General features: G+C 46.0%; 1 protein-coding gene across 4 annotated transcripts in view; it reads right to left on the reverse strand.

Moving 5' to 3' along the window:
* Positions 1-12,879: 12,879 nt before the first annotated feature.
* The window catches only part of CHST11 (carbohydrate sulfotransferase 11), a 264,903-nt gene continuing 250,599 nt past the window's right edge, over positions 12,880-27,183 (reverse strand). For all 4 annotated transcript variants that reach the window (XM_086712488.1, XM_086712487.1, XM_086712490.1 and 1 more), the window contains exon 3: positions 12,880-14,043. In XM_086712488.1, coding sequence (XP_086568614.1) covers positions 13,189-14,043 — 855 coding nt within the window. In that variant the 3' untranslated portion in view covers positions 12,880-13,188. The remainder of the gene's footprint in view (positions 14,044-27,183) is intronic.

Raw genomic sequence — 27,183 nt, forward strand, 5'->3', positions numbered from 1 at the left:
CAAGAAGGAGCCCTTCCTAAGTCATGTTATGAGGTCAGCATTCTCCTGACATCAAAACCAGGTGAAGACATTATAAGAAAAGGAAACTACAGGACAATATTTCCCACGAACACAGATGCAAAATCCTTAACAAAATAGAAAATTGGCCACCTCAGTTTGCTGATACAGGGCACCTGCCAAAGACCTCTAGCTGGCATCATACGTTGTAGTCAACAATGGAGTGCTTTCCTCCTAACCACCTCTATTAAACCTTGTGTCGGAGTTTAGAGCCAGTGCAATAAACAAACAAAAAAACAAACCTGCTGGGGGAAACGATACGACATGATATCAAGGCTAGCTATGAAACTATACTAATTACGACGCTGCGATGTCAATGGAACAGAATAGAATCCAGAGAGATACCCACATATATGTGGTCACTTGGTTTTTGACAAAGCACCAACAGGAGAAAAATACAGTTTTTTTCTGATAAATGGCACTCAAAAAGCTGAATATCCAGATAGTCTTAACTAGGGCCCTTCATACCGTTTGCAAAATTAACTAAATGAACGTAGACTTAAATGTGAGAGCGGAAGCTTTAACTCCTCTGTAAGAAAGCCCTGGAGAAAACCTTGAAGGCTTCAGGGAGGGGCAAAGGTCACATAGGACACAATCTGCCACAAAATAAACATCCACGCATTGGACTTCATCAAAATTAAAATTTTTTCATCTTCGAAAGATGGTATTAGGAAGGACAAAGAGGCAAGCGACAGACTGGAAGAAAAGATTTGCAAAACACGTTTCTGAAAAGGACTTTTGTGCGACATTTATAAAGAAATGCCACAAACTGATACCAAGAAGAACAAGCCAATTCTCAAAATAGGCAGAAGATTTGAATGAGCACTTCTCCGGAGAAGATATGTAAAAGTGTTTATAAAATAATATAATGTCAATAAACACACAAAAGTGTCTAATCCATGTGTCCACAATGGTAAGACTCAGAAATGAATCTGAAAATTATTTTGATTCAGTATTCACTGAACTATTTTTAAATAAGGTTTTCTTGAACAAACTTTTTATTATTATTATTATTATTATTATTATTATTAAAGAGCCTAAGTTCATTGAACTAGAGAACCGGTGATCATGGATTTGAGTGACAAGATGCCAAATTTCCAACATTTACCTCGTGGCAACACATCCCAACGTGTGAGCTCGAGAGCGAAGAATACAGCCACGAAGATATCACATACGTGTCATTTTAGAGTTTGCAAAATTTCAGAGAGGATGATAGGCTGATTCTTATCAGGCTAATCCTTTCTAGCTCCAGGTTCCTTTCTGGGAGGAGAATGAAGCCTGCTCTTTGTTGAGGGAGCCGAGGAATCAGGAGCGGCCCCTGGCTCGGAAGAGATGACAGGCACTCTGTTCTCCAAAGCACGCGGCTGTCTTTTCAAGAAGGAATTGGCGTTTGGATCTTGCTGCTGCTGCTGGAGACCTCCATCTGCAGCATAAGAATAGCGCAGCAGAATGCGGTCCCTGCTGTTTTGCTCTCGTTCATATTGTATCAATCACGGATCCAACGAGAATTTGCTTGCTTTCGTTTTTTTTTTGCAAAATCGCTGGGATTCTCTGTTGTCTGCCAGGGAGGTGGAAGCTGATGGACGCTTCCAGATGGGGGTCCTGGCTTTGGGCTCAGTGCTGTCAGAACACCTGGAGGCTTGTTTGGCAACGTACGGTTCAAGTGCGGGGACTGGCATTGTGTCACGAGAGACCGGAACAAACATAGATCCTGGCGTCTCTCGCCTATGTTTCTGTCTGAAAATTCACATCTACCTGTGAGGGTTGGGCCAGGACTGTGTACCGACCAGCGTCGTACTCCATAAGCTTCTTGGAATTAGCCTGGTGCAGAAAGAGCAGGAGGTTTGGACCTTGGCTCCCTCACGTACTTAACCTCTCTGGGCCTTAGTGTCCCCATCTGTAAAATTAGGGTAGTACAAGTTGACAGTTCCTTTCCACAACGCTTGGACCCGGTGTGTTTTAGGATTCAGAAATTGTCAAATTTCAGAAAAATAATGCTGCACACACCACGCGTGTTACCTAATACTCCCGGAGGGCGCAGGGCTGTCTCCCCTCACAAGACACATTAATACTTCTGCAGGGAAATGTATCGCTATTTACAGTAAGTGGGATAAATAAAGGCTATAATTAGCCTCATGTTAGTTTAGGTCAGGTTTTGCTGCCGAGTGAGCCTGCTGTAAATCTATAAAAAGACTTTTGGTTTTCAAGGGTTATAGGTTTCAAAATTGCAGATAAGGGGGTGTGGAACCGAATTATATCCAGGGTCACTGCTAGGCCACAGGGCTTTTCTGTGAAGAGAATAGGACAACCATCATATCACGGAAACCACCAGCTTTTGCGCAAATTAGGACGGAAACCTTCTGGGTGATCACAGCCCGTGCCCGTGACTTGGCAAGTAGAGTAAGAGAAATGCATCCTTTCCTTCAGGGTAAATATCAGGCGTCAGCCCCATCCTCAGCTAGGCACCTCTGTGCAGTGCACAACCTGTACAACCAGACGCTATACAACCCGTGGCCCTGATCATACCCATATCTCAGGGTCGCTGGAGGAATAAGCAATACTATGAGAAATCCCCCTTCCCCGAAGCTACGGTTCTACTTCAGACTGTCTCTTGTGCTCTGGAAGAATGCTTCTCCAATGTGAATGTGCACATGAATCACCTGGCTTCTCAAAATGCAGGAGGGCTGAGTGAAACACGGCGTTCCTAGCAAGCTCCCAAGTAGTATCATGCTGCTGTCCACGCATCACAGTTTGAGTGAGTAGTAAGGTTCTAGACCCACTTATCCATCTTCCTCTGGATGTCCCGCGTGAACTTAATTAAGCACGTCCCATACTGGAGTCATGACCCCTCCAGAAACCTGTTTCTGTTCCTGATTCCCTGACCTCCATTAACGGACCGTCTCCAGCTACCATCTCCCAAGCTGGGAACGTGCCAAGCCTGCTTGCCTCCTCATTTCCTCTACCTCACCCCCACATCGATCAGTCGCTAAAAGCCACAGATTCTACCTCCTTGGCATTTCTCCCATTCAGGCATTTTTGAGCTGGACAATTCTCTTTTGTGGAGATCTGTCCACTGGGGACAGAGTCACCCCTGATTCAGAGCCGCTGCTCCAATCTCTCGCCTTCTCTCCATTTCTCCCGCTACTGACTTGTTATCACGTCTTGCCCAAGGATAGTCTGCTGTTTCATCTTTGTGTATATTTTAATTATCCTATAACAATCTGTTAACATTTCTGTGTTCTCCACTTGAGCGCGAGTCCTAAGAATTCCCACATTCTTGGCATCCTGCACAGGGTCTGACATAGACAATGCCTAACACAAGTTTGAGTGAATGAGTGAGAGGACGAATAAATGAATGATCCAATCCCCTCACAGCTGCAGGTTTCTAGAAGGCGTGGGGAGGCTTAGGAAGTCAGCTCACGGGAGATCTGCCCCAGGGCTGGAGTAATCCTGTGCATGTCTGGAGAGAGCCTGACTGTGCAGAGCGGGCTGTGAAGACAGAGGGACGTCCAAAGCGGCTTCTGTCCCCCAGATACTCCCACCTGCCCGTCAGCCTCTCTCTTAAGTAAGCTGTTTTTGTCTGGCCTCTCGACCCTGCTTAGAAAGCTCGCTTGTCCCACTGCTGCTCGATCGAGGGTGCACGGTGCAGTGTAGGTAAGAGCTGCTTGAGCACAATCTCTTCATCCTGACCAGCTGCGCTTGAAACCTGGTTTAGGGCTTATGGTTTTTTTTTTTTTTCTTTTTTTAAATTTTTTTAATGTTTATTTATTTTTGACAGAGAGAGAGCGAGAGCGAGAGTACGAGCCGGGGAGGGGCAGAGAGACAGGGAGACACAGAATCCGAAGCAGGCTCCAGGCTCCGAGCTGTCAGCACAGAGCCCGAGGCGGGGCTCGAACTCACAGACCACGAGATCATGACCTGAGCTGAAGTCGGACACTCAACCGACTGAGCCACCCAGGCACCCCTAGGGCTTATGCTTGAAACACAGATTGGCTTGTTTGGTTCGGACTATGAGAATACATATAGTATATGAGTTCCGTTCGGTAGACTCATGACCTCCTCCGAGATCCCCCAGCTGGAATTTCATTCTTGCCACTGGCTTTTAGTTAAAGTCCGACCTTTAGGAATAGTTTGTCTGAATTTGCTGATAATCGGTCCAGCTATTTTGACAAGATACTTGTAATAGACAACTGTGAGACAATAGAAAAAATATACATTGGTCTCTGCCCTGGTTCCTAAAGCTCCTAAAACCCTTGTAATTTCCTGAGTGACCAGAGCACACAGAGGGAGCTTCTGTGGTTGCAATGTTTGGTCTTTGACCTGGTTCTTGACACAGAGCTCCTAAATCCCTTGGAATTTTCTAGGTGATAGCAGTATTTTTTGCTCTACTGAGGTGACGCTTGGTGGGCTCCTGGATGGGGGCTGCTCACCAGAAAGACCACGCCATGATTAGGAGCTTGGAATTTTCAGCCCCACTCCCCATCCTCCAGAGAGGGGAGAAGCGCTAGAAATGGAGTTAATGATCGATCGTGCCTACATGATGAGGCCTCCGTAAAAATCCCCAAAGTGTGAAGTTTGGCGAGCTTCCAGGTTGGTGAACACTAGGAGATCCTGGGAGAGTGGCACGCCTAGAGAGGGCGTGGAGGGCTCCGTGCCCCTCCCCAAACCTTGCCCTGTGTATCTCTTCCATCTGCATATTCTTTTTTTTTTTAATTTTTTAAAGGCTTCTTTATTTTTGAGAGAGACAGAGTGAGAGCAGGGGAAGGCCAGAGAGAGAGGGAGACACAGAACTTGAAGCAGGTTCCAGGCTCTGGGCCGTCAGCACAGAGCCTGACACAGATCTTGAACTCATGAACCGTGAGATCAGGACCTGAGCCAAAGTCAGATGCTTAACCGACTGAGCCACCCAGGCTCCCCGCCATATTCTTTTATAATAAACCGATAAGCAGTTAGGAGACTGTTTTTCTGAGTTTCGCAAGACACCGTAGCAAATTCATCTAACTTGAAGAAGGGGTCATGGGAACCTCCGCTTTATAGTCAATGGGTCAAAAGTCCAGGTGACAATTAGGACTTGTGACTGGCATCTGAAGTGGGGGGTTAGTGTCTTGCAAGACTGAGCCCTTAACCTGTGGCGTCTGACACTATTTCCAGGTAGATAATGTCAGAATTGAATTGAACTGAAGGACACCCAGCCGGTGTCACAGAGAAAACGCCTCGCATCTGGTGTGCGGAGGGTGGGGTGTGACTGCGGTGTGAGGGGTAAAGGGGACACACGGGAGGGGAGCTAGTTTGTCCTATCTCAACAACACAGGCAGAAACTTAATAGACCGTCTAGTTGCCTGTGACTGTTAGTCTGAACTTTCCCCTTTTTGTCTTCACAGCTCTTTTGTTTTCTCTTTAGTGTCTTTCAACTTTTCAACTTTCAGCTTTTGCCCACTTTGGCTATCATCTCTTCCCATGTCTGTCTGCAGGACCGTCATCCCCCAAGTCTGGACTTCTGTCTGCTTCCCCTCTTGGCCCACCAGTGATGCCAATTTCGGTGGGCCAGGAGTCGACCCGACCTGGGTTTAATTCTGGCTCTGCCACTTATTAGACGAGTGATTTAGCGGAAGTTACTTATTCTAGTCTTCTGCTTCTTTACCTGCAAAAAGGGTCCAGGCATCTACCTTGCTGGTCGGTGTGAGGAGGAGATGGAAAGCATTTAACACCGTGCGGTAAATGTTATGAGTTAATAAGTTAGCCACTTTTATGGTCAGCTTTCTTTATGAAACTATGTACCTTTGGAAGAAACGATATTAAAAGGAAACATTCCCAAGCCACCTACAGTTGAATCTGTGCTTTTTGAGCAAACGAGCTCAGTGTATAGGTATCATTCCTTTATTTATTTATCTTGAGAGAGCGAGAGAGCATAAGCAGGTGAGGGGCAGAGAGGAGAGACGAAGTCCCAAGCACAGATGGCACAGAGCCTGATGCGGGGCTTGATCTCACGAACCCTGAGATGGTGACCTGAGTCAAGATCAAGAGTCAGAGGCTTAACCGACTGAGCCACCCGGGCGCCCCAGGTATGATTCCTTTAGACAGAGGTCCTTTCTTCCTTCATTTCTGCTTCAGGCATTTCCCCTTCATCTTGTTGCTAGTTTGGTTCCAGGCACAAAGTTGTTTCTGGCTTGATCTGTCAGGTAAAGATCCAGGGCTGGCCTCAGCCATAAATACCTTCTCCAGCTGATGGTTTGTCTAAACCAATGTGAAATCCAAGGCTTTGCCATTCTTCCATAATGGCACACTCTATTATTTTTATTTTATTTTTTTTGGATGCACTCTATTATTTTAAAAAACAAACACTGAAAATTAAAAAGATTAATACAGAGAATGGTTTTTATTCCAGTCTCTTGCATTTCAAATAGGAATTGGGAGCCTGCATTTCCTTGGTAGATCATTTGGAAAGAGGAGTCTAAACCTTGGTTCCCACCTTGAATCTGGGTGTGAGCTCTTTCTTTCCTGCGTCTGCCCTTACCTTTTTATTTTCCTTTCTCCTTATTTCTTTTTTTCCATCTTAATCTTGTTCTCATGCTGTTCCCTTTACATCCCTTCTTGAAGCAGTTGACGCCTCTATGGTGTCATCTAATTGCTAATCAACCTCTTTGGCATAAAGAGCCACAGAGGAGGATTTGGGCCAATCATTTAGAGAATGTCACAGTTGGAAGGGCTCAGAGGTCACCTAACTTCTGGTTCCCAAACTGTGTTCCCTACAACCCAAGGGGGCCATGGAGGTCCACAGGAACTTTATGGGGAAAAGAAGCTCAGGTGGTCCTCAAACTAGTCAACCACAGCACCTCTGCTTCATCTATTTTACAGATGAGCGTTTAACATACAAAAAAAAATTAAGAGGCTCGTTTTTCCTTTTAATTGAAAATCACAGATCTAGCTCAATTCTTACATTTCACAGGTGAGGGAAGTGAGGCCCAAACAGGAAGTGATTACCTCTAGGGGACACACAGCCCCTTGGTGGATGAACTAGGGCTAGTAACGTCAAGGGTTCTTATTTATCGCAACTGAGATAAATAATTCAGCTATTACTATTTCCCTCTTTCAAAGAGGCAGTATATTTGTACATAGTCCTTCGCCAGCTGTGTGTCTGAAATCAGCAGGCTGCTTCTAGTCCGACTGTTCTATCCAGGGGTTGTTGTGAAGTGGGGAAGACGGTGGTGCTGGGGGAGGATTGTAAAATGGGGGAAAGATTGTTTGTTTCCCATGTCAGTCTTGCTAGAATCCCCCTTACCGTTTCATATTGGAAACACTAGACCCAAGATGTCTGATAAACTCCCTTTGGTGAACGTAGACTGGACTAGTCTTCCCACTTCCTGTAAGTCCTCTAGGACCCCGAGGGGCCATAGCCATTGACCACAATGTGCTGGCAGGAATGTGGGGACCGGCTGTGCAAAGCTCAGAACTGCACTGCGAGAGGGATTTCCCTCCCCAGAGATCTGTTCTCCACCAAGCCCTCAGGGGTCTGCTGCCTCAAATGTCTTCCGGGCCAATGGTTCCTAGTCTTTTTGGATCTTGTGACTCTTTGAGAAAATGTTTGAAAACACTTTGGGGGCTGATCTGGAGCTGCCGAGGCCTTATTTTCTTAAAACAGCCAATGTCTGTTATCATAAAAGTTATTCGAACACCAGAAATGTAGGAAAGATACAACTTGAGAAAGAGGAACTCTTCCCAAGAAAGGACACTTGGGCACTGGGTGCTAATGATTCTGCCTGGTGCTACTGTTCACTTGGAGGTGGGTCAATAATGACCTCACCCTGGCCCAGCCCTGACAACGTTCCAGGCCACAGGCTCCTCAGTTTTTGTAGCTTCTACAATGTCAGAGGGCACCACCGGCACCATCAGAAATACTGACCGATTAGCCACTGACAAGAGGGCATTTCAGTCTTATTCTGAGAATTATCGAAGACTGGAGATGTTCTCGTTCAGCCTTGCTTCCCACTGACATTTCCCACTGTCCCAGATGAGTCAGGGACAGGACATGACCAAGTTATGTCCACTTATTACATTAAAAAGAAATGCATTCTCCATTAACTTGAGACAACTAAGCTCTGTGGTCTGGACATCTCCCAAGCAGATGGGACCAGAGCAAGGACGACCGGGACACCAGGAATGGGGGGAGCTGGCCTCTGGGGGCGGATGGACACTCCACTGGTGGTGGACATATTACAAACCGTATCTGGCATGGATGAAAATGGGATACATTTTTAAATCCAATATTCTCATGTTAAATGTTTAGGTAATACCTTTAAAGAAATTAGAATAGAGAAACAGCTTTGGCAAAATAGAAATAAGTAGGTAAGTCATTTCTATCAACAAAGCCAAAATATGCCCATCAAGGGAGCAGAAAAAAGCTATCTGGGGCATCTGGAAAGGAATGGATTTGGACCTGGAAAACTGGAGTCCACAGGGCAGGTGTGCAACTTCTGGACAGTAGACAGCCGCTTAGTGGCAGCCATCTGGTGGCCAGAGCATGGGCCTCTGAAGGCACATTAACCCACACTGGAACACTGGCTTTGTCACCAAAGTCGTTTAACCTCTCAGAGACTCTGTTTCCTTGTTTTTCCCATGGATGGTGGGACCGCGTGATCATGGGGCACGCATCACTCTGCAGAATTTGTAGGCAAAACAGGAAGGAAGAAAGCTTCTCTTCATCCACTAAACAGGAAGGGTTCAGATCGGTGGCGGCCTTTACCATGGCCAAGACTGCCAACGGGGTCCACGTCTCTGTTTCTCTCTCCCCATCCTTTGGTGCACACGAACAGGGCTCCCCACACGCTAAGGAACACAGCCCACCCAATCCCTACAGTCTTTTGTCAATGAGCCATGAAGAAACCATACACAGAGAGAAGCTTTTTTTTGTTTTCTTCTTCAATTTAATTGAAGTTACTTAGAAAAATAATCAGGCTTGAATGGCTTTTCCTGGAGGAAGGTTCATGAACATTTCACGCTTTTGTTGGCAATGTGGAATTCAGCTTTCTTGAACAGTACAGTAAGATACAGGGAGAGTTTTCTAAAACAAGCCCTCTACTGCATACAAATATGTAAAAAAAAAAAAAAACACACTCCACAAAGATGTTAAATTATATGTGCATATACCATACTGAGCATGCTCATAAGAAAATAGTACGGGCGGCTCCTTCTGTACCTGATAAAGAGTAGCAAACTGAAATTCGCCTGTGAACAGCCAAGGGGCAAGCTGGTTACGGTGGTCCTGTTGCCTGTTCATAGGGTCCAGTCAGTCGTGATGAGAAAAGGCTGGAAGAAGTGCTGGTCGTAGGAACTTGGGGGAGCCATACGGTCAGTCCGGCTGACATAGGAGTGGGCGAGGAAGGGATTCTGGTCACAAGGACTGCACAGAACAGGGCAGCTGAGATTGTGTGTGTGTAGGGCAGGGCTAGTCTGCGAGAGAGTTGCTCTCTCACCCACCAGGGACAGAGTCCCTTGGCTTTTTGCCAGGTTAGAACAGGAACTTCTGTAATCACTAACTCAGCAGTGGTCCAGACCCCACCATCTAAGTGTGCGAGCAACTTGCTTTCTTTTCTGAGAACTTTCTACCAGCAGGAAATAGCTCCTTGTGCTTCCACACCCTTGCTCTCAGGAGGGTGAGACTCACCTGGGTAGGAAGGAGACGGGAAGGTCCCCTCTGAGACAACCACAGGTCAGCAGAAGCCTTTCTTCCCAGACCAGCTGGGGAGGCAGATGGGGGGAGGGTGGCATTGTCTGGAGAAGCTGCAGGAATTCAAACCCTGTGGCTAACATTCTAGCATTTTCCAACCAAAGGGATAGGTTAAGCAGGAATGTCCTTGTAAATACTACCCTCACTGTACCTGGTTTTGAAAACACAGCAGCACCTTTGAAAGGTGGCCTGGAGATAGGACACCTGCCTGTACTTTTCTCCAGCTAAGCATGCAATGAAAAAGCGTTTTCAAACAGTTTTCCTTAAAAAAAACAAAAAAACAAAACAAAAAAAAAAAACCCCAAAAAAACCCCCAAAACACAAGCTTTTGCTTCCCAGGCACATTTTTACCCATGGATTCTTTTACACCAAGGACACAGAATACTTTCTACATTCCGCAGAACAGTTGATTCAATTTCTTAAAAAGTTTTTATGCCATTAGAAAATAAAGTGTGAACATAAAACACAAGGGGAAAAGTCCCTCGTTGCAGAACGACACTGAGGTCGTGTCCCTTGGAGGACAGTCCTTCTCACTTGAGAGAAGATGGTGAAAGGCGGTACTCTGCACACGGCACGAGCAAGCTCACGCAACCCAACAAACATGGCGGCAGGCACACAAAACTTGGGAGATCTACGTGAATTTCCATTGGAAAAACCGAAAAAGCACATGGTGAGCAATTCTAAACTCTGGAATCGAAGAAGTACTTGTCAAGGGTTGAGCCCACTCTGCTTGCATTGAGCAACCTAAGGCTTGAGGAGTAAGGGGACCACTCTGTGGCCTGATGCCACCCCTCCCTCCCTTTCTCTGTCCACACCACCCAAGACAATCCCCTGCTCCCTTTTGGCAGGGATGGAATCATCGCCCAGGGTAGAATCCAGGATTAAAACCATTGCACTGACGTAAAAGTTTCATTCATTTGATAAAGTACCTCTGTTGTTATAAACCAGATAGAGACTGGTGTTCTATTGTTTTGTTTTTGAGAAGGGTCAGGGAAGTAGTTTTATCCTTGAAGACCTCAGATCTGCTAAATCAACCTAACCAGAGTGTCTTCTGTGCAGTATCTCTGTGAGATGTGCGAAACAGAGTAACCTGGTCACAAAAGTTCAGAAAATGCTACCAACTCAATGATGCTTTGGGGGATTCACAACGCACAGCACACATCCAGGCTCTGAAAAGTCCTGTAGAAAGGAAATTGACTTAACTTTGTTTCCCAAGGGTGTGTGACCCCCAAAACGCATTTTTTCCCCTTTGTGGCATCACACTAACTTTACACCCCCTAGAAGCTTTGTTCTGTGGGGCACATATCAGGAAACGCTGGACAACGTGTCATTAGCAGAAGCGCTGTTTCTGAGGACAGGGTCCCCTGATCGGAAACAGGACCCAGACTCCCAACTCCAGGGACAGTTGAGGTCTGTCACTCTGTTCAGTAAAACATACTGCCTAACATCTCTATCCGTGGAGGACACAGTTGCTGTGCCCTTCCCCAAGGGGAGAGAGCTTGGAAGAAGGTACAGAACATTTTATAAAAAGCCTTGGCCACCCTCTCCAGTGCACACCTCACTCACATTCAACAAAATAATATTCTCGGTGAGACGTGGCAGCTGTGGCTGAGTCGGCTGTGAGCTTTACAATTTGAATCGTTTCTGTGAATAAATTATTCATTTTTTGCTTGTTTAGAATAGTCTCACCCCTTCGCTATAGACTGCATCAAAAACAAAAAGCAAACCCCACACCCATCCCACCCGACCCCCTATTATTAGAACTATAATTATTATTATTATATACAGGAGCTGCTACCAACTCACACCCTAGCTCTACGAGGGATGTGGCTCAAACTTCAACCAAGGCATCGAAATGGCTGGAAATGAGAGGCGTGCGCAGATGCGCATTAGCAAGGAACAGGAAGCGGACCGTATCCGGACTTCCGGAGGAATGGGGACGTGGGTTGCCGTCACGGAAGGCTGTCCTTGCTGCTCACGCACGGTGGCCGCAAAGGTGTGGACGGTCTCAGCCTCTGGAGGACTTGGGCCTCTGTGTACGAATGGCCCGCCTCGGATCTCTACGAGGGAGACACGCCGGGCCTCTGCGGATCCCACACGGCCAAGGCCTGCCACGTCACCGCACTCTCGCCCGTGGCCAAGAAGAGAGAACGCTTCCACCCGGAGATGTGGACGCGGGACTGACGCGACAGGCACTTGGCAAACATTCCCCTTCCCTCGCCCAAGGCAGGACATCACTAACCAGCCACGGCACCCTCTCGTGCTACGCCTGGCAAATCTGTTCCGGGGCTTAAAGCCAGATGCTACGGATACGTCGGAGTGGACACAGGATCTTTGTCATCTCTTGTGTTGGGCAGTGAACTTGGATTACTCATCAGTTGAAGTGGCCTGTTCTAAGTGTGTTTCAAATCTGGGCCAGAGAGAAAGGCCAATGTGTAGGGGTCACGGACATTCTGGGGTTGTTCAAAACAGCCCAAACCTCACGGTAAGTCCACGAATATCAGGGGATTGCTAATTGCTGAGCTGGGTACTGCATTCACATAAAGCTTTTTGAGGGCCAAGACTATCGGTTTTGTTCAATGCTCCATCCGCGGGGCCTAAACTTAGGCAGAGCACATAGTAGTTGCTCAATAAATACTTGTTGACTATAAAGCAACAGCCACTTCACCGTCACAACTGGCACCGCCAGTTAAAAGTTTCTGTAGAAAAGCCTATCCTAACAAACTGCTATTTCTGGTGAAAAGGAAAGGAAAAAAACAAAACTATCAGTTCTTCTCCTTGGGTTAAAAACAAAAACAAAATCACATTTTTTTTTTTTTTCCTCTTAGTGCCAGGGGCTCCTGGGTTGTTCGGAATCTATCCAGAATTAGTCCCTTGCAAAGGTGCCTATTTCTATTTATCTCTCACAGAATTTCAAGATGGCGGCACGATGGACCTCGCGGTGGGTGTTATCACACAGCTGGCTCCGCGAGCGCTTAGCAAGGGGGGGCATTCGTGCCCCCACGTGAGCTGCAGCAAGCACAGAACAACACACGCATTTCTTCCGCAAAGACATCAGAATCTTGCTGCCACAAAAAGAAATCTCTACAGAGACCACGTTTAAATAACGATAAATAATATTACTTAGAATTTACGGGATGCACAATTCATGGAATTCACCAGAGCACAAGGAAACCTTTGAGACAGCGTTGCAGTATTCCCGTCTAAAACCAAGGACACCCATCCCATCCCCCTGCAAAGACAGCCGTCCTTCCCTACTAAGGATTTTAAATAATTCTCACCATGCTGCTCGCAGCATCATTCCCAAAGAAATATTAATTTACAAAATAACCCAATATCCATATAATTCTTTTGACAAATAAAAATCTTAAATTAAAAAGCACGACTCTCTCCCTCTCCCACCCCCTTTATTCCAATTTCAGGTAGCTTGGCACTGAGTAATTGAACATTAAAAAATCGAGTTTGTAGACTTCGTACAGCTGCGTTTGGTGCTCGGAGCTGATGTTCTGGAAGAACTCCGTGGTCATTTCGTCAGTAGTTCTCGTAGACTTGGCGTAGGTGGGGAACTTGAGGTAGCTGCCCACCCCCGCCAGCCGCAGCACGTAGTTGGAATCCTCCTCCAGCGTCTCGTACTTGCCCACGAGGTCGTAGCGGATGTGGCACGGGTGGCACAGCGAGTGCACGGTCTGCCAGTGCTCGTTGAAGGGCTCCTCGCGCTGCGTGTGCGGGTCGATGAGATAGGCCACGAACTCCTCGAACCTGACGTCGTCGCCCCTGCGCAGCGCCTCCTGGGTGGCGTTCTTCCGCTGGCGCCGGATGATCTTGGTGCCGTAGCGCTTGTGGAAGGACGTGTTGTACTTCTGCGTGAACTTGTTCCGGTAGGCCGACACCAGCCGCTCGAAGGGCTCCCGCACGAACAGGAACTTCATGTAGCTTTTCAAGCGGTGGTTGATCTCGGGGATGCTGTACTGGTTCAGGGTCTTGAGGTTGGCCGCCACGTGAGCCTCGTTGGCCGGGATCTCCATGGGGTCGCTGTACTTGCCCCGGCCGCTCAGCACCATCATGAGCCGCTTCCAGTTGGTGCACGCCACCTTGGGCACGTAGCAGTAGATGAGCTCGTGGTCCTCGTCCACCACCAGGTGCTTCAGGTCGTTGGGGGTCAGCACCCGCCGCTTGCGGCTCACGGCGCTGTTGGCCCGGCAGGTGTCTGTGACCTGGTCCCGCCTCATCTGGTGCAGGACGGCGGTGTTCGAGAGCTCCAGCTGCAGAGGGGACACAAGGGTGGGGGGGGAGAGGAGAAATCAGTGCTGGTGCGGGATGTTACCACTTGGCCACAGCCACCACCCCGATGGCCGGCGCCGGCCACCAAGATGGCCGGCTGACCACCTGACCGGCCCGTCTTCCTTCCTAATGCTCCACCAGCTGCCTCCACTCTTTTTGTTTTTTGGTCCGCGATATTTCCTTCCTAGACCGATAGTAATGGTCACCTCTGTGACTTACCCATCACCCTCCACGTGCCTGGCATTTTACCAGAGCCTCACGTTGGCCATTTCCCCCCCTCTGTGCAACCATCTTGAAATGACATCGATTTAATAGTGTCAAGTACCCACCACTGTGCCAGGTAGAATGCTGCCAGCAACGGGGACACAGTCAAAAGCTACAGTGGGGAAACTGCCCTTTGGAGCTGATAATCCAGCTGGAAAGAACGAGGGAACCGAGACTCGGAGAGGTGAAGTTACTAGAGTGAGATCACACAGTGGGGAAGCGACAGACCCCAGATTCAGACCCAGGTCTTCCTGGCAACCAAGGCCACCCACTTTCCACTCTACTCGGAGGTCTAGTACTCCCATCTTCTTGATTGAAGCATGAAGGGTCTGGCATCTGACAGATCTACTTTATTTTTAAGGTTATTTACCTTGTGAGACCGCACGCACATGTGTGTGTGTGGGGGGGGGGGCAGGGGCAGAGAGAGAGAGGAAGAGAGAATCCCAAGCAGTCCCTGCGGTGTCAGCACAGAGCCTGCCGCAGGGCTGGAGCTCATGAACTGTGAGATCATGACCTGAGCTGGAATCAAGAGTTGGACGCTTAACTGACTGAGCCACCCAAGCGCCTCTTGTCTGATCTGCTTTAAATGGGATCCAATTTCTCTCCAAGCCTATCGTTGTGAACATCTGTTGCTTTGTGCTGCTTCTGGTAACAGGGTCTTGATTTTGCCCCGGGAACCCGCTTTTCTCCATTCCCTGTTCTTTTTCCTCTCAAGCAGCTGAGCTGTGAGAACGGCAGCCTGGGGCTTGGGGACAGGGAGGAGGGCCACTGTGCAGCAACAGCTAGACTGGGAACGAAGGGCTCAAAGGAAAGATGAGCAGGAAGACAGAAGGATGTATTCCCAGGGACGTCACCTGAATACCTAGGTCCACACACTCCTGAATCCAGATGCCCTAACTCCTGGGCTTTTGTTACATTAGTATGTTTGCTTTTGTGCATAAAGTTGTGTGACTCTGGATTATATCATTTGGAGCCCAAATATATGGGTATTTGCATTTACTACCTTAGAGCTTTTCTCTCTGCCGTATTCATCCATTGATGTATCCATTCAAACATCTGTCCAGAACTCGCAGTGGACAGGGTACTCTACTCAGCATTGGGAGACAGAACCTTCTCCTGAAGTGCTCACAGCCAAGGAGGGGTCAGGCCAAGAGCTAGTGGCCTCAGTAGGGTCTAAAGGGAAGGTGTGTGCACCCCTCTAAATTCTAGGAACAGAAGTTTCTCCTTCAAGGCCACTCGCTCCCAGTGTGAACCAAGAATAGGAATCCACCAAGAATAGGAAACAGAAGACCTCACTGCCCTCGTATGCTGCCATCTTGGTCTCCAACACCCAGAGACAGGGGGACTTTGATGGAGTGCCGACACCTTATTGTTGTTGGCTGAACGCCGTGCCTCCATCTACCATCCTGAATGTGCAACGTGGCCCTGGCAATTAATTATGGTTACAGCTATAGAGAAATTGGGGCACCAGAATTATGGAATAGCCAGCGTGGGGCTGCAGATAACGGGATGTCCTGGTTGCCTTCCTGGCCTGAGAACGCAGTCCCCACACATGTACTTGTCTTTGAGGACCTCCACAGTCCTGCATCAACCTACTTTTCCAGCCGTGTTCCTATTCCTCTCCCCTTCAGAACTAAAGGGAACTCCAAAGAAATCAATGATTCACTCTTTCCTCTTTATTTTTTAATAAAATTTTTTAAAATCCCAGTATAATTAACATACAGTGTTATAGTGATTCAGCAATTCTGTACATTACTCAGTGCTCAGCATGCTACGTGTACTCTTTTTTTAAATTTTATTTTATTTTATTATTTAAGAGAGAGAGTGCACATGTGCTTGTGTGGGTGGGGGAGGGGCAGGGAGCGAGGGAGAGCGACAATCCCAGTCAGGCTCCTGTCAGCATGGAGCCTGACGCAGGGCTCGATCTCACGAATTGTGATACCATGACCTGAGCTAAAATCAAGAGTCGGACGCTTAACCGACTGAGCCCCCCAGGAGCCCCAGTAAGGGTACCCTTAATTGCCTTCACCTATTTTACCCATCCCCCCACCTGTCACCCCTCTGGCAACCACTCGTTTTCTATATTTAAGAGTGTGTTTGCCTCTTTTTTTGTTTTGTTTCATTTCTTAAATTCTACATATGAGTGAAATCCTATGGTATTTGTCTTACTCTGTTTTCGCTTAGCATAATACCCTCTAGATCCATCCATGTTGTTGCAGATGGTAAGATTTCATCCTTGAAATATTCCATTCATCCATCTATGGACACTTGAGCTGCTTCTGTATCTTGGCTGTTGTAAATAATGCTGCGGTAAACAGAGGGGTGGCACCTATCTTTTTGAGTTAGTGTTTACACATTCTTTGGATAACCACCCAGTGGTGCAATTACTCGGTCCCATGGTAATTCTGTTTTAACTTTTTGAGTAACTTCCATACTGTTTTCCTCAGCGGCTGCACCGGTTTGTGTTCCTGCCCACAGCGCTCGAGGGTCCCTTGCTCCACATCCTCGCCAACACGTGTTGTTTCTTGTAATTTTAGCCATTGACAGGCGTGAGGTGGTATTTCCTTGTGGTTTTGATTTGTGTTTCCCTGATGATGAGTGATGTGGAGCATCTTTTCAAGTGTCTGTTAGCTGCCTGTTTGTCTTCTTTGGAGAAACGTCTGTTTATGTCTCCTGTCCATTTTTTAAAATTTGTTTACTTTTTAATTTATGTCCAAGTTAGCATATAGTGCAACAGTGATTTCAGGAGTAGATTCCTTAATGCCCCTTCCCCATTTAGCCCACTCCCCCCCCACAACCCTTCCCGTAACCCTCTGTTTGTTCTCCATATTTGAGTCTCTTCTGTTTTGTCCCCCTCCCTGTTTTTATATTATTTTTGCTTCCCTTCCCCTATGTTCATCTGTTTTGTCTCTTAAAATCCTCATATGGCTGAAGTCATATGATACTTGTCTTTCTCTGATTGACTAATTTCGCTTAGCATAATACCCTCTAGTTCCATCCACATAGTTGCAAATGGTAAGATTTCATTCTTTTTGGTTGCCGACTAATACTCCATTGTGTGTATACATACACCACATCTTTATCCATTCATCCATCGATGGATATTTGGGCTCCTTCCATACTTTGGCCATTGTTGATAGTTGCTGCTATAAACATTGGGGTGCACATGTCCCTTCGAAACAGCACACCTGTATCCCTTGGATAAATACCTAGTAGTGCAATTGCTCAGTCGTAGGGTAGTTTTATTCTTAGTTTTTTGAGGAACCTCCATACTGTTTTCCAGAGTGGCTGCACCAGCTTGCATTCCCACCAACGATGCAAAAGAAATCTCTTTCTCCGCATCCTCGCCAACATCTGTTGTTGCCTGAGTTGTTAATGTTAGCCATTCTGACAGGTGTGAGGTGGTATCTCATTGTGGTTTTGATTTGTATTTCCCTGATGATGAGTGGTGTTGAGCATTTTTTCATGTGTCGGCTGGCCATCTGGATGTCTTCTTTGCAGAAGTGTCTATTCATGTCTTTTGCCCATTTCTTCCCTGGATTATTTGTTTTTTGGGTGTAGAGTTTGATAAGTTCTCTATAGATTTTGGATACTAACCCTTTATCTGATATGTAGTTGGCAAATATCTTCTCCCATTCTGTCGGTTGCCTTTTAGTTTTGCTGATTGTTTCCTTCACTGTGTGGAAGCTTTTTATTTTGACGAGGTCCCAATAGTTCATTTTTGCTTTTGTTTCCCTTGCCTCTGGCGACGTGTTGTGTCTCCTGTCCATTTTCAAGTGGATTATTTTTTTGGTGTCACATTGTAGAAATTATATGTATGTGTGAAGTATATTTAAATTAGTACATTTAAAGTAGGCTTCATGCCCAGTGTGAATCCCAACACGGGGCTTGGACTCACAACCCTGAGATCAAGACATGAGACGAGATCAAGAGTCGTATGCTTAACCTACTGAGCCATCCAGGTGCCCCCGAAATCCTTCATATGTTTTGGATATTAACCCCTTCTTGAATATGTCATTTGCAGTTATCCTCTCCCTTTTAGTGGGTTGTCTTTTAGTTTTGTTGATTGTTTCCTTTGCTGTGCAGAACCTTCCTATTTTGCTATAGTCCCAAAAGTTTATTTTTGCTTTTGTTTCTCTTGCCTCAGGAGACACAGCTAGAAAAAAGTTGCTCTGGCCGATGTCAGAGAAATTCCTGCCCGTGCTCTCTTCGAGGATTTTTTTATGGTTTCAGGTCTCATACTTAGATCTTTTATCCCTTTTGAGTTTATGTGTGTACGTGTGGGAAAGTGGTCCAGTTTCATTCTTTCACATGTAGCTGTCCAGTTTTCCCAACACCGTTTGTGAAGAGTCTTTTTCCCATTGCATATTCTTGCCTCCTTTGTCATAGATTAACTGAGCATATAATCATGGGTTTATTTCTGGGCTCTCCCACGGCTCTATTTTTGTGCTAGCTTTGACTACTACAGTTTTGTAGTATATCTTGAAGTCTGGGATTCTGATACCTCCAGTTTTGTTCTTTTTCAAGACTGCTTTGGCTCCTCAGGGTCGTCTGTGGTTCCATATGAACTTCAGGATTATTTGTTCTAATTCTGTGAGGAACGCTGGTGGTATTCTGATAGGGATCGTATCGAATCTGTAGATTGCTTGGGGTAGTATGGACATTCTAACAATATTTGTTCTCCTGATATCTTTGTATCTCCTAATATTTATTAATATTCCAAAGCATGGACTATCTTTCCAATTGTGTCATTTTCAATTTCCTTCATCAATGCTTTATAGTTTTCAGAATACAGGTCTTTCGCTTCTTTGGTTAGGTTTACTCTTTTTGGTGCCGTTGTAAATGAAATTATTTTCTCCAATTTCTCTTTCTTCCCCTTCATTATTAGTGCATAGAAATGCAACAGATTTCTGTATATATTCATTTTGCATCCTACAATTTTACTGAATTTATTTATCAGTTCCAGTAGTTTTTGGTGGAGTCTTAAGGGTTTTCTATGTGTAGTATCATGTCATCTGCAAATAGGGAAAGGTTTACTTTTACGTATGGATGCCTTTTATTTCTTTCTCTTGTCTGATTGCTGTGCCTAGTACTTCTAGTACTATGTTGAATAAAAGTGGTGAGAGTGGACATCCTGTCTTGTTCCTGCTCTTAGGGGAAAAGCTCTTAGTTTTTCACCATTGACTATGATGTTAGCTGTGGGCTTGTCAAATTTGGCCTTTCTTATATTGAGATATGTTCCCTCTAAGCCTACTTTGTTGAGGGTTTTTATCATGAATGGATGTTGTAGTACTTTGTCAAATGCTTCTTCTGTATCTATTGAAATGATCATATCGTTCCTATCCTTTCTCTTATTGATGTGATGTATCATGTTGATTGAATTGTGAATACCGAGCCATGCTACCATCCTGCGAATCAATCACACTTGATTGTGGTGACGAATTTTTAAAAATGTACTGTTGGATTTGTTTTGCTAGTATTTTGTCAAGGATTTTTGCATCTATGTTCATCAGAGAGATTGGCCTGTAGTTCTCCTTTTTTGTGGTGTCTTTATCTGGCTTTGGTTCAAAGAATCCCCTTCAACATTTCTTGCCAGGCTGGTTTAGTGGTGATGAATTCCTGTAACTTTTGGGAAACTCTTTATCTCTCCCTCTATTCTGAATGATAGCCTTGCTGGAGAGGGTATTCTTGGCTGTAGTTTTTTTCTTCCAGCATTTTGAATATATCATGCCACTCCCTTCTGGCCTGCAAAGTTTCTGCTGAAGAAAATCAGCCCTATGGAGTTTTTCTTCTAAGTACTTGTTTTCTTTTCTCTTGCTGCTTTTGACATTCTCTCTGCAGTGCTACTTTTTGCTATCTTAATTACTATGTGTCTTGGTGTGGACCTCCTTGGGTTAATTTTGTTGGGGATTCTCTGTGCCTCCTGGATCTGGATGTCTGTTTCCTTCCGCAGATTAGGGAAGTTTTCAGCTATTATTTCTTCAGAGAACTTTTCTGACCCTTTTTCTATCTTCTCCTTCTGGGGTCCCTATAGTGAGAATATTATTATGTTGGATTGTGTCGCTGAGTTCCTTCAACCTATTCTCATTTTTTATTATTCTTTTTTCTTTCTCCTGTTTTGCTTTCCGTAACTCTGACCTCCAGCTTGCCGACCCATTCTTCTGCTTCCTGTAGTCTATTTATTCCCTCTAGTGCATTTTAATTTCATTTATTGTGTTCTTCATCTCTGATTGGTTCTTTTTTATGTTTTCTCTTCATTGAGGGTCTCACTGAGATCTTTTCTCAAGTCCAGTGAGTATCTTTATGACCATTCCTTTAAATTCTCTATCAGCCATATGGCTTATCTCCATTTTGTTTTGCTCTTGTTGCTGTGATTTTTGTCCTGTTCTTTCATTTGGGACATATTCCTCTGTCTCCTCATTTAGTCTCTCTGTGGCTGTTTCTATGTGTTAGAAGAGTCAGCTAGGTCTCCTGTCTTGAAAGTAGTGGCTGCATGAAGAAGAGGTCCCATGATGCCCTGCAGTGCCACGCTCCCTGTTCACCAGAACCTGGCACTTCTGGGGTGTCTCCTATGTGTGTTGCATGTGCCCTACTGTTGTGTCTGAGCCACTTTTGCCTCCAGTCTATTCACCTGCAATGGCTCTCTTTGTCTGTCGTGGTCACGTTTTGGTCCCTATGTTGTTAGTATTAGTCTGGTCAATAGGAATTTGTGAACTAAGACTTAGAAGGAAAATGTAAGGTTTTCTTTTTAAAAATTCTCAAATTGGGGCATCTGGGTGGCTCAGTCGATTAAGCATCTGACTGTTGATTTTGGCTCAGGTCCCGATCTCACGGCTCGTTAAGATCGAGCCCTGCGTTGGGCTCTGTGCTGATAGCACAGAGCCTGCTTGGGATTCTCTCTTCCCTCTCTCTCTGCCCCTCCTCCACTCGCTCGTGTGTGCTCTCTCAAACAAACTTAAAAAAAAAAAAAAACCACTGCCAGTCACATAGAAGATGCTCAATAAATATTTGTTGTGAGTAAATGAATCAGTTAACACTCTCTTTAGGGAAACCTGATATGAAAGCAGGAAGGCCCCTCTGTAGCAAATGAAACTTCCCAAATGTTCATAGATGCCAGAACATTCTTTAATAAAGGCTGTACTAGGATGAATGGTGTCTCCCCCAAATTCATGTCCACCTGGAACTTTGGAAATAGGATTTTTGCAGATGTAATTAGTTGAGGTCATAATGAATTAGTGTGGGCTCTAATCCAATGATTGGTGTCTAATTAGGAGAGAAAACAGAGACTCAGAGACACACAGAGAGGCGGCCATGTGATAACAGAAGCAGAGGCTGGAGTGATGCATCTACAGGCTTAAGCGGTGCCGAAGATTGCCAGCAACATCCAAGGAAGGGTCTACTCAGGAGCCTGAGGAAACAAATACAGGGGCCAAGCCAAGTCAATAACTTTGAGCACACTGATATAAAGCATAAATGTATAAGAGAAGATAACATTATATAAGAGGATATTTTTACATGGAAAAATAAGAAAAGGGTTTGAGAGCAGTAGTAAGTAGAGAGAGGAGGAGATCTGAAATCGGAAGCTCTGGGCTTGATCTTGGTTGGCCAAGACCATTAACCTTCTGAGCCCCAGTTCTCTCAGCTGCAAAATGGGGATAGTACCATTTTGCAGGCGTGGGTTCAGCATTTAGAAAATACGAGCAAGTCTAGTACTGAATTTGGACAAGGTACGGTACACAGCAGGCAGTTCATATGCAGGCGTTCTTTCATGAAAGAAGAAAAAAGGAACCCCAAAGAGAGGGCCAGGACTCCCAAAGACAAATTTCACCAGCTCTATATTTTGTTGTAGGTAGCTCTAAGCTGTGGAAATCAATTAGTATTTTATTAACATGAAAGGTTCTGACTTGCATTTCCTGACTTCTTAGCAGAGGCATCCATCATAGAGGAGCATCTATGCCATTCACATATCAACAGCGACAACAAACTGTCCAAAAGGAAACAGAAGGATTAGGAAGGTGAAACGACCCATCAATTTAGCCCATTCAAATCGCTATAGGCTGTTTTGAAGGCAATACGTTACTAAGTGAGCAGAGAAACAGGGGGATCTCCCCCAATTTTGTTTTCTAGCTCTTTTCCATTGGGGACAATTTTCTGGCCATCTGAATCTCTGGGGAGGTAACACATCAGTTAGTATTGCATTCGGGACCACAAAGCCATGAAATGGAAACGATACCATGGTTTCCTTTTATGTCCAGTTGCAGAGACAAAATTAACTCAATGGGACTCTGAAATGTGGTATTTGAGGTTTCTTTCTCTTTCCATTTCCTTCTTCTCCACGGCAGTTGAGGTGGCAAATGATACACCTGCTGGAATGAGGTATGCCCAGTCCCCCTCAGGAGGGTGAAGGTCAAGAGAAAGGGCAGGTTCTCAAACGTGACACATATCTAGTCCCCGTCAGAGGAAGAAATTCAACTGGGTCTCTACTGTTCCATTTTTTTTTTAACAAAATATTTTAATTGGTCTTTTTATTTTAAAATAACTTTAGACTGGTGTCGATTTAACTTATTAAAAATACAATGTTACTAAAATGTGCACAGATAAAAAGCTAGGTATACGACTGAAACCAAAATAAATGTAAACATTCAAGTGAACATGAATGTGACAGATGATGTTGTTTTGCTGGAACTAAAGCCCTGTTTGAACCTGGAAACTGCTCGCTCACTGCTCCAAGGCAGGTTCTTTGCAACACAGCATTCGTCCTCTGTGTCCTGCAGGAGGTTTGCCCGCCGTTTCCTCCTTTCCAGGTACTGTGAAACCCGCCACCCTGTGACATCACTTGACCATCACTTGGTACAAACTCATCATTTACGTATTTTTTGTCTTTGCTCATTTCTAATTAGCCCAAGACGACAAAAATAGAGCTACACGATGCCATCAAGGCCGTCAAGGAACACATGCACCTGAGTCTACAGGGCAGGACTGGGTTATCAGGGGTGGCCCTAATAATCCAGAAATGCTTCAACTCTTTCAAAAGGGCATCACCAAAATGACAAAACGCAACTAAGGCAATTGTCAGGCCGAACTCCAGATCCCTGGGGGTTGTATTGTGGACCCCTTGAGCCTTGGTTTAAGAAGCCTGGATTAAGGAGGGGAGCCCTGGCCAGGTCACAAGGAAGAGAGGAATTCTTCACCATTATGGCCAAGATGAGGCAGGAGAGATGTCTGATGGCAGCCTGGCCAGTTCCAGATATCTCTATGTTTGTTAAAAGGACCAAGAGTACGTAGAGATCGCAATCGGGCAAATGGCGACTTCTAACCTCAAAAAATGTAAATCTTCTACACCTGTTCCCAAGTAGGGCTCACAGGACCTGTTGTAAGGGTGATAACTCTTTATTTTTTTTATTTTTTATTTTTTTTTCCTTCAACGTTTATTTATTTTTGGGACAGAGAGAGACAGAGCATGAACGGGGGAGGGGCAGAGAGAGAGGGAGACACAGAATCGGAAACAGGCTCCAGGCTCTGAGCCATCAGCCCAGAGCCTGATGCGGGGCTCAAACTCACGGACCGCGAGATCGTGACCTGGCTGACGTCGGACGCTTAACCGACTGCGCCACCCAGGCACCCCTAGGGTGATAACTCTTTAGCAATTAATAGGTTCCCTGGGTATCAGAGAAGTCTCCAAGGGGCCTACGGCTATGGGACATCAGGAAGACAAGGGACTGAAGAGGAACTCACTGATGAAAAACAGTTTGGTCCTTTGTCACTGTAAGAGAACATCTGTCTTTTCCAACCATGTTTCTCAGTTGATCCGGTAACTGTGAGATCAATCTCTTTCCTCTCTCATACTCTTTCTCTCCCTACTTCTTTTTTTTCTTTCTTTCTCAAAGGTATTTGAAAAGAACATAACAAAGGACAACACTAAAAAGGAAAAAAAAAATATGCTAACCATGAAAGCTGTGATTAAGAATCTGACTTAGTTGTGGGCTTCCTAGTAGCAGGGACAAAAGGGAAATGGGATTAAATCTCCTTGCCTTAGTTCTCGGAGGTAGTCCAATTGGTTGGGGTGGAAAACGTACAAGATTTTGAAGGACTCAGATTTTGGTCGAGGAGGGAGATTCTTGGATTCAGTTTGCTCTTGTATTCAGATGGCTGTCTTCTTCCATTGACAAAAAATTAACGTTGCCACTCACGATGGCCTCATGTCGCTTCAGAATTTACAGGGCACTTTCACACACATCATCCCATTTAAAGAACAGGGACTTCTCTAGAACCCGGTAGAAGACATTTGTATTTTAGCAGCTGTACTTCCCACCACGTGTCCTCTTTCTCTGGGTCGGTTACCACCGGGTATTAACAATACCTCACGTTAGTGGTCCTCAACCTTGAGCACCGTGGCAATCACATGGGGGGCTTGTTAAAACACAGTTTGCCGGACCGCACCCCAAGTTACTGTTCAGTAGATCGGGGATAGGGCCTGAGAGTTTGCATTTCTAGCAAGGTCCCAGGCGTGTTAGTTCGTTAGGGGTTGCTGTAACAAAATACCTGAGACTGGGTGGCTTACGCAGCAGAAATTAATGTTCTCGGGCAAACAGGGTTCGTTCGCTCTGAGGCTCCTCTCTTTGGCTTGCAGATGTCGGCCTTCTTGCTTCTCGTCCCCTCTTCACATGGGTGCCCCCTGTGCACGCCTGCCTCTTCCTTTTCTTGTAGGGACACCAGTTGTGTTGAGTTAGGACCCTAACGGCCTCATTTTAATTTGATCACCTCTTTAAAGACCCTAACTCCAAACACAGTGACATGCTGGATTATTGGGGATTAGGACTTCAACATACGAATTTGGGGGTGGAGGCGGGGGGACGGGCACAATTCAGCCCACAACACTGGCGATGCTGATGCTGTTGGTCCAGGGACCATACTTTGAGAACCACAGGGTTGTATGCTGAGGAAATCACCGATTTGCAGCTATTCTCAATTACAGAACACAGAACCCAGGTTCATCGTCTGTTGCCAAGAGGCTCCTAGACCCACCTCTGCTCTCAGCCTGGACTCCCTTCAGCTCCCTTTGATCTCCCAAAAGTATAAATTAGGTCAGAGGAGGGCTGGTTCTAGGAAACCATGAACATGGCTACAGGCTCTGGGCTGTGTCCTGCGTCCTCATTTAGACGTCTATTTTTAATTTGGACATTTAAACAAGGCATCTATAATTAGTTTAAGTACCAAATTTAGGGACTGTTTGAAAAAGTCTTTAAAACTTCACTACGTTTCATCTTAAAAGGAAGAAAAGCTGGTTTCCTGTAAGTTAAAACATCTTCCGTGGTGTTTACAATTTCTTTCAGACATAAGAACCCAACCGGAAGGAGCAGCTGTCCAGTGGGGAAGATGCAGAGAAATGGAAACCCGGAGAAAAAGGTAAACTTGGAGGCACGAGTGGGTGGAGCCTGGCGCAGTCTGCCATTAACGACTGTTGGCGTGCACCCGGGATCGGTCTCTCCACTTGAAAATTCCAATACGACTCCCCTTCCAGTGCCTCAGCTGCACCTGCTATCATCCCGCTGATTTGAGAATTGGGGAGGAGAGAGAAACCCGGAGTCTATCACATTTCTTTCTGGCATAGAAATTCCCAAGTGCTCACGAGAAGGGCTAGTCTTGAGGCATCACTGAAGGAACCACATCCACAGCAAAGCAAGAGGCACGCGTTCATTATCCTTGCTGCCAACTGCTGGACCTATGTACCAGCCACTTAGTCCTCACGCTCTAGGAGACAGGTATGCTCATACTCCCAACTTACGGATGAGGCAACTGAGGCACAGGGAGAATAAGTAGCTTGCTCGTGATCATGGTGCTCTGAGACCCTGCACCGAGTGGCCTCTCAAGGGCTGCACACCCGCCTGGGAGTTACCATCTCCAGCCAGGGCAGTCACTGGAGCCGAGGGTCTCAACCCTGGCAGATCACTGCGATCAGAGAGAGGGTCTAAATACCACTCAATCCTGGGGCCCACCCCAGTGATCTGATGTGATTGCTCTGAGTGTGGCCCGGCTCCCGGGGGATTCCATTCTAAGGCTTTCCACGTGGGGAGTCATTGCCCTGGAGGCTCCAACGCCACCAGCTATAAATTAAAGCACATACAGAACCCAAGCAATGCCTGAGTATGGTGCTAGGCAAAATTCCTTTTCCCGGTGCTCAGATTTAAGATGAAGGGGCTTTCTGATCATTCAGCAGGGCCAGAGGTCAAAGGTCTAGAAGGCCACAGTTCTCAGATGTGTTTGGATGCATCCTTAGGGGACTACCAGGAATTATATAATGCTTAAACACTTTTATGTTTAGGAAAGAAAGGAGAAAAACACTGAACCTCTGAAGAAACAGTCTGGTCTGAATCTGTTGCAAAACTTGAAGGGTTTAGCATTGCCAGGAAATGGGTTGCTTAGGATTGGAACTTGTCGCTAAGGAAGCAAGGACTGATTAAAAGGACTGAATGTCTGCAGGAGCTTCTCCTACCTTTCCAAAGCAAAAGGTGCACAGATGGGGAGCATTTTGAGCTCTGGCAGATGAGGTAGGGGTGCAGGAGATGCTGGGTGCCTGAGGGCCGGGTGCTGGGCTCTGGATGCAGCCCCAAGCCAGGTGCAGCTGACGGGGCCACAGGGGCTAAGAGTTCCGATGGGCATTTTAATCTCAGGAGCTTTGTGGGCCGAAACAAGCCAGCAGAGGTTTCGGGCTAACAGATCACTTCTCTCGTATGCGGGGTTTAAATTTGTGACCTGGATTCAGGTTGCAAATTCAAAAAGGCCCTTCCGGGGCCAGGCAGAAGTCCTGGGCTGCTGACAGTAAGAGATGCCCCTTGAATCCTGCTCCTGTCGCCATG

Source organism: Puma concolor, chromosome B4 (assembly GCF_028749965.1).
Source record: "Puma concolor isolate L17-30 chromosome B4, mPumCon1.1.hap2, whole genome shotgun sequence".
NCBI lineage: Eukaryota > Metazoa > Chordata > Mammalia > Carnivora > Felidae > Puma > Puma concolor.